General features: G+C 39.7%; 1 protein-coding gene across 1 annotated transcript; it reads right to left on the reverse strand.

The window, feature by feature from the left end:
• Positions 1 to 3,810: 3,810 nt before the first annotated feature.
• OTOR (otoraplin) lies at positions 3,811 to 7,032 on the reverse strand. Its single transcript, XM_004687154.2, has 4 exons — positions 6,906 to 7,032; positions 6,410 to 6,549; positions 5,108 to 5,218; positions 3,811 to 4,298 (listed from the first exon to the last, which is right to left on the reverse strand). Exons 1-4 carry the CDS (start codon positions 7,015 to 7,017, stop codon positions 4,275 to 4,277), a joined length of 387 nt encoding a protein of 128 aa, XP_004687211.1. The 5' UTR covers positions 7,018 to 7,032; the 3' UTR covers positions 3,811 to 4,274.
• Positions 7,033 to 8,351: the final 1,319 nt, after the last annotated feature.

The following is an 8,351-nucleotide window of genomic DNA, read 5'->3' on the forward strand; positions in this document are numbered from 1 at the left end:
AAAAGGGGATTACTGTAACAAAGGGGGTTACCGTGGCCTGCGCCCATTGGCCAGGCCCCGGCTAGGCGGGTGGGAAGTATCAAAAATTACTTACAAAAGAACCTGTAAGCTGGGGTTTTTGGGTCTGTGCCCATGTACAGGGATGGAGACAGCCAGACCCTAGTCAAGGTCGCAGGCGCCTCCTTATCAGCCTGAGGCCCAGAATTGCTAACTAAGCTAAACTGCTTTCCTTCAAGTTTCTTCCAAAATTCACAGGGCCCAGTTAACCTGAGTTTCACAGACGAAAGTGACACATTTTGGAAAAAGCCTATCTAAACCTTTTTCAGGAACTAAATCTCATTCCACTATTTACTAGTCACCCCAAGTTTATGTCACAATTTTAAATGCTCTAAGAAACGACTGAAATTAAGTGAAATTGCTGTCGGCTGGGCGTCTGATCCAAGGATAGATAGGTGGCTTCCTGCCATTTATTTGCAGGGTTCTTTGAGGACACAAGAGAGTGAGGAGGGAGGGAAGGAGTTGAAAAAGCAGTGCACTGGGGTTGGCATGGAACATTGTCTCCCTGGTTCCCCTTCTTTTGTCCAGGTGTTCTTAATCTTTTCGACAGAGCCCCATAGACAGTCTCTTGATAATGAAGTCAGAAGAGATGTGTCATCCCAGACATTAACTATGACATTTGTCTAGCTTGTGTGTATATGGGTCTCCATGCTAAGTATTTATAGTATTCTTGCAAAACTTCAGAAAAATTGCAGGACAAGAAAGTGTTTAGGGAAGAAAACTTACTCAAGATATTCTTTTGATTCACTTAAAAAATAACTACTTTTTCAAAGGTTTCAAATATGTTTTTAAAAACTCTCACTTTGAATTTTATTGTATTAGTGTTTCTTCTTAAAAATATTTATTTATTTATGCATACAGAACTGGGATACAGGCCAGAGGTTCAGTGGCAGTGAAAGAAGTTAACAGAGACAGAGTGGGAAGAAAAAAAGGCAGATCAATGAATGGGTGGGTTAGGAAAGGTCTGCCACACCTTGTTAGTGTTTCTTAAAACACAATACAAAAAAAAAAAACACACACACACACACAATACCTACCTGCATTGTGTTGGGTGATTTTTATAAAGTATCTCATTTAATCACTTTCAAAGTTAATTGTGCTACCTTCAAAGGAATTATTATTCCCACATGTAGGTGAATGGATTGGGAATCAAGAGGTTAATGATATGAACATAGTTATACAAGCAACAGAAGTCTGAGCTTTTATTTCATATGACATGGTGGGGGGGGGCTTCTAAAATCCCCGTCCACATTACATGTAATCTATTGACTTTAATATAATATTGGAATCAAACAAATGCACCTATTCAAATTGCTTGTGTTACTATATGATTATTTAACATAAGAAAAGGTTGTATCCAATATAAAATCATGTAATCCAGTCACCTACCCAGAATAAACTTTTCACTAATATGCATTCCACATCCACACATACTTTGTTAGAGGAATAGAAGCCACCGTAGTGAGTGCGAGTTGGCATTTTGATTATTTTGAGTTGAATGCTCAAAAATTGAGGGTAACTTGAGACAACAGAGGGTGCAGGAAGGGCTCGCCAACCTCCCCACTTTCTACCCAAAAACAGGTCATAACATTTCTTGTGAAAAGGTATCTTTTCTGCATTGGAAGGAGAAGAATATTCTTATCACCAGAAGCTGGTATGGAAGCTGGGCCTACATAAACCAAGTTACTAAAATAACTTTTTTTTTTTTTAAAGATTTTATTTATTTATTCATACAGAACTGGGGTACAGGCCAGAGATGCGGAGGGTGAGAGAATTCACTAGAGACAGAGTGGGGAGCAGAACAGGCAGATCAACGAAGTACACTGCTGAGGGGAGCAGCGGGCGGGCCAGGAGAGGTCTGCTGCGCCATGTGGTCACCTCCGGGGCAGGCGGGGATGGAACTCATGCGGAAGTGGCTTTAGATTCCCAGTGCTGTGCTTTAACCGGCTGCGCCACCAGGGAGGGCCCTAAAATAACTTTTAGCTCCCATTAGTTTCTTAGTCGCTGTCCCACAATTTACTGCCTTTAGCCCAAGCGCCTTTGTCTTGTGACAGCCCCACAGTTTGTTGTTCTGTGGTTAAAAAGGTAATATAAACATGTGGCCCTAAAATCTTCCTCAGGTCTTCATTTCTCATTTGAAGACTTCCTTGTGCAGATAAATGCTCCTCTCCTGTTAATCGATCTTAGATCAGTTTAATTCTTAGGGTGACCACAAAACCTAAGAAAGTAGAAGTAAATTTTTCTTCTCTATAAAAACAACAAGGATCCTGGGGTCTTGCTGAATGCAAGTTCAGGTACAAAGGTCTGCAGTTGGGGTACTAGCGAGCCCAGGGTAACCCTGTACACTCCAATGGCCTGGTGAGTTTTAAAGTTACCACGGGTGATTTCATTCATTTCCTTCAGGTAGGTCCCCAAGGAGACCTCCTGCTGAGCTCGGTCCTAGGGTGGTGGTAGCTGCTTGGCACAAGGAGGGAACTTGCATCCAGAGGCCCTGGAGTGAGACTGGATGCATGAGGTGCTTTGGGCCAATCAGGGGCACAGTGGGATTGCTGGGTGTCTAATGGTTCAAAGGATGTCATTTGGGGTGAGAGGGAGCTGGCAAGTGAGAAGCACCTAGACATGGAAGTAGGATAAATACTCTAGATAAAAAACAAAAACAAAAACACTGAGAAAGCTAGACATGACCTGAAATCTTTTATGGGATATAAGTGTGATAGAAACAAATGAAAAAGTGAACTGGGGACTTTGGTTTTTGTTTTTGGTATTATTTTATTTAAATGATCTCCAGAAGAATCTAGCAAAACATTTCCCCAAAGTCATAGAGTACAAAGTTGAAAAATGACCCTGAAGCCCAAGTCCTAACCTGTCTTAAATGTCCTATTCTTCATGCTAATGGGATGACCAGACCACAGAAATCTGAGGACAGACTCCTCTCCCAAGCCCCACAAACTTTGCATACCCCAAATTGAAAAATGTTTTGTAAAAAATTTTACTCAGAAATTGTGAAAGTTTTTTGAGTTTAGCACAAGCATTTTAATTACCTATTAATACACAGAATTCATAACTACATGCAAAGAATTGCATTAGTAATACACAATGAAAGAAAATTTCCAGCTGACTACAGAAAAAACTTGCTGAGTCGTTGCAACCACCAAACCTTTATCCCCTCATTAGATGTCATGACTCATCATCCTTGTCTAAGGGAATTTGGCCAAGAAGAGAAAATTCAAAGTTGAAATACATGCAGGGGAAATAACCCAATCCTCCTTTTCTCAGCATCTGTTAACTTGAAGCTTGAATAATAGTAAATGAAATACATGTTATGAGGATACAAGTCCCCTATAATCTTACCATTTCCCCCACTAAATATACATAAACTAATTAAAAAGTGGAGAAGAGGTCTATTAATCATTTAAAAGGTAAAGTTACTCATTTGAAATAATTTGTGAGGATTTTAAAAAATTAATTTAAAGGAATAGATATTTATGAGTCCAAATGGTTCCTCTCATCCCTAACAACTTCACATTCCACAGATATCATTTATTAAAAGTAATAACACTTCTAAGATCCTTCTTATTTTTTGGCAGGGGACATAGGCCAGACGTATGGTGTGTATGAGAGGATTCACCAGAGACAGTGGGGAGCAGAACAGGCAGATAAAATACACTGCTGAGGGGAGTAGGGGGTGAAACAGGGGAGGTCTGCTGTGCCATATGTGGGTCACCTCCCTGGGGATCTAACTCAGGTAGTAAGGATGATAGCACTGAGACTTAACCCTTAGGGCATGGGATGGAGGGGGCTTAGAATCCTTAATGAAATAACAATTCCATTGTTTGGGGAGACAAAGAAGTAAAAAAAGCATGCCCAAAGATAAGTCCTGTGATCTATGGAGGTTACATAGAGAGAGCCAAAGAGCTGGAAAGAACTACTGTTTAAAACAACTACAAACAAACCATCTTGCAAATAATCCCCATGCAAAAGAAGATTCTCTGCTTTCAATTTACCCACTTGAGCCAACCTTTGTCCTGCCCCAGATGGGTGGTAGAAACCCAGGTCAGCAGAGAATGTGACCAAGTTGAACCTCCTCCATCTGCTACCTCCAGCATCAGGCCTCCTTTTGAACATAAGTTTGAAATTAGAAAAATGCAGTTTTAGTTATTTTCAATTTTTTCTTTGTTTTTGGTGTTTTCTTTCTAAGCGCAGATTTGCCTAATGTCCTACTCGCAGAAGAAGTCAATATCCTGGGAAAAAAAAATAGACATGATTGAACTAAGTCGACAGGACCAGAAAACAGATGTGCTACTTCTTTATTTAAAATCACACAAAACCAAAGTGAAATTTGAATTTAAAATCAGTTAAGGTTGAAAACCACCCCACACACAAAGTATGACATGAATTATCACAACTCAAAAAGTACTTAAAATGATGGTTCCCAAACACATTTTTAATTATGGTTATTTGACCCATTCAAGTTAAAAAAGCCATGACAAGTGGGCACCATTGTTCAGAGGAGGCAATGTTTTCAAGTCATTCAGCACAGCAATGAGCTCCAGGAGAAAGGCTTCAAAGCAGCCACCTTGCAAAGTAACTAAGGGGATCTTTATTTTTGTTCTGCATTTTTAAGACCGTAGGGCACTGTAAAGAGTATAATATTTTACATGCAAAGAGTCTATCCACCACAAAATAAAACATTCAAGGATTTTTCCAGAATGTTTTAATTTTATTAAATAAAAGTGCTTATTCTTCTGGTTGCCCAATAAATAGATGGGATTAAATAATACAACCACCATTAAGAATCAGTTAATACTACTTTGGTAACTTTCTTTGTGACATGGACTCCTTTCCAAGGTAATTGGCATGAAAAACAAAGTGGAGAAAGCTGCCTGATCTTTCAACATAGAAAATAGGTATAAATGCTCTTGCAGAGCTGGCTGTCTCACGGGAAGGTGTGGGGGTTACCCTGAAACTTCTGAGTTGTGTGATGCATTTTCCAACACTAGCCTACATTACCCCAAGACCTGGAACCTAGGTCCACCTCTGAGGTGCTCACCGTGGTGGGGACTTCCTTGGTGGCGGCCAGATACACGTGTTGTTCCTCAACCAAATTCCTGGGGAAATAACCCACGGTTCCCATCTCATCCTTGTGGGGATCGCCGTAAACCTGCATGCCCAGAAGTGTAACAGTCAGGAAAGAGCTGGCCACAGTTCCCAACTACACACCTTGTTACTTTTATTTATAATTTTTTCATTTCTTAATATATCCATGATGTCATCCTTCATTTTTGTACAATGTATAGTCCCCCTGAAATTCCCACCACCAGTTCCCCGTGCACCATCACCAGTGTCCCATGAGCTCTTCCCACCCGGTGCTGGTCCTTCTCTCTTCCCCTCCCCTACAGAATGTCTCTGATCTATAGTTGCCGGCTGATTTCAATTTTTGCTTTATTATGTTATTTTTTTCCTGATTCCTTTTTTGTTTTCTCTACTTTCCTCCCATAAATGAGGCCATTCGATATTTTTCTTTTCCTTCCTGGCTTATTTTGCTGAGCATCATTCCTTCAGTTACTAACTGCCAATGCCTTGCTTCTCACTCTGGATTCCAGAAGCCCAGTGCCAAATTTGAAGTTTCCTGAGAGCAATTACATTATCCCACTGAAACGGTGTATCTGTTCCTTTTTGACCTAGTCTTATTGGCCTAGCTGCGTTAGCCTTCTTTTATTTTATGCCATCTTGTGAGCAGCCTGAAATCTTTTTGGAAATTATCAATAACTAAAGTCAGTAAATTTGTTAAAAAATAACTAGCCACTTATTTAAAGAGCTCTTATTTCTCATTATAAAGTATTTCAATAATATACATGAAAATGAATTTAGCTCTTTATTATTAGAAAAACTATTTTGAGGGCTAACAGATGAGAACAGTAAAACAGTCCTGTTTCATCCCTCCCCAAGCCACTGCTGAATGTTTTAACCAACGAAAGCAGATTCTTTGGAATTCAAGAGGATGCGTTTCCTTTAAAATATTGAAACTTAATCTGACTGCCAACACACATGCCTTTTAGTTGGCAAATCCTCCCAAACATTTTGAATAAAATTCAAACTCTTCAGGATGCTCAAGATCCCATGTGTTTAACTTGTTCTTCTTGCCAAAATATCACATAAACATACATTAGATTCTCTTATGAAATTATCTTTGTTGCTTTAAAATGCAATAAAAGTAAATACACATGAATACTTGCATCTACAACCTGTACATTGTTCTAATCAATTAATTTGAAACATTGAAATGCATTGACGATAGGGAAAAGTTAAGAGTAACAGGTAAAGATACGCATTTTTAAATATCTGATCTTACGCTGCCAGCCCAAAATTCTCCAGCTTCATTTTCTTTTACCAGCTTTGAGTAAATGTAGACCTGCTGCCCTTTTGTAATGTTAATAAATCTACAGTCAGGGGCATTATAATCTTCTTGTGCTCTGGCCAGAGAAATAGTATCTAGAAGAAAAAAAAAACAGCATTGAAATGACTACATTTTAGGCAGCTGGATTTTACAACAGTAAGGGCAAAACATAACAGAAAACTAAGAAATCAGAGTGACTAATATCTCACAGTTTACAGTTTTTGTTTAATTCAAGATGAGTAAGATAGCCAAAGTATGAAAGCTTCATGCAACAGTCTTAGTCAAGTGGCTTCTCCATAGTGAGACACAAAATACGGAGTAGGAGACACTATGCTAATCACACACACATTGGAGAAGGTTCACTTGGAAGCACAGTGAGGCTTGTGCTATTAGTATGTAGCTTTTCAATTCTATCCTAGGTAAATAATGAGAGACATAAAAGTATCCTTACACACACACTCGTCATCTGCACAGAGCTTCTTGGAAGCAAGTCTGTCCATAAATACTCCATGCACCACACATATGGCTGCAAGTCCTGGGAGGAAGAGAAATAGTCTTGCCATCTTCCTTTTCTGCTGTTTTTGCTGTCGATGCAGCCCTTCGACTAGGAGTGGAGACAACTGCAGAGGTTCCTGTCTTTTATATGAAAGTCAGACATCTGGGTAAGTCCCAGAGCCAATGGGAAGGTATCTACTATTCCTCTGCTTTTATAACAGCTACCAGGCTCCAGAGGCTATTTAGCAACTAATTTTCCAAGGAGAGTTGAACTCCTCGTCTTTTTTATACATGAATGATATCCAAAATGGTTCACCCTTGCTGAAGACTTTTTAGTTGTAGCTCATTTATCCAGCAGAGTATTGTTGAAAGAACTATATGAATTTTAAAACTTTAAAAAAAAAAATTTTAACCCTTATTTTCAACTTATGAGCAAGATCTGTGAACATAAGAAGGTTGAAAATGTGAGAGCTCTATCTCTAATATAAATAATTTTTAAAAGATTTATTTATTTATGCATACAGAACTGGGTTACAGGCCAGAGGTTCAGGGGCTAGAAGATTCACCAGAGACAGAATGGGGAGCAGAATAGGCAGATTGACAAGTACATTGCTGAGGGGAGCAGCGAATGAGGCAGGAGAGGTCTGCTGTGCCATGTGGGTCATCTCCCTGGTGGGGAAACAAACTCAAGTTGCAATGGCTGCAGACAGCCTTATAGCACTGCACTTTATCCCATTGAGCCACCAGGGAGGGCCAGGTTGCCGTTTTTAATAGAGCACTTGGGACAGTCATCTCTCTCTTCAGCACCCCTCCCATCCACCTTCATGCACACATTATTTCTAGAAGAGATGTTCCTATCAGGATGTCCTCAGTAACTTGATTAGTGGCAAAGTATCAGAGAAGAACCTTCTCTTCTCTCCCCTAAATGTGTTCACCTAATAAAATGAGGGACAAACATTCAACTCCCAAAGTAATTTCTATAAAAATTTTAAATAAGTCTATTTTTTAAAGTTTATACCTGGCCCTCTCTGGTGGCACAATAGGTTAAAGTGTGGCATTATGAGGCTCTCCAAAGCCACAGCAGCATGAGTTTAATTCCTGGCCAGGGAGGTGGCCCACGTGGTGTGGCAGACCTCTCCTGACCCACCAGCTGTTCCCCTCCGCAGTGTGTTTCAGTTAATCTTCTTGTTCTGTTCCCTACTCTATCTCTGGTTAATCCTCTTACCACTCCCATCCCCAGACCTCTGGCCTGTACTCCAGTTCTTGTATGCATAAAAAAAAAAAAGTTTATCCCTTTCCCAGAGTATAAAGTGGCAAGGCAAAGTATAATTAAAATGTAAAATTTGATTGGGGCATATATGTGTGTGTGTGCATATATTTATGTGTGCACACATGTGCAGTA

The sequence above is a fragment of the Condylura cristata genome, unplaced genomic scaffold, assembly GCF_000260355.1.
Source record: "Condylura cristata isolate star-nosed mole 26May11 unplaced genomic scaffold, ConCri1.0 scaffold00022, whole genome shotgun sequence".
Lineage (NCBI taxonomy): Eukaryota > Metazoa > Chordata > Mammalia > Eulipotyphla > Talpidae > Condylura > Condylura cristata.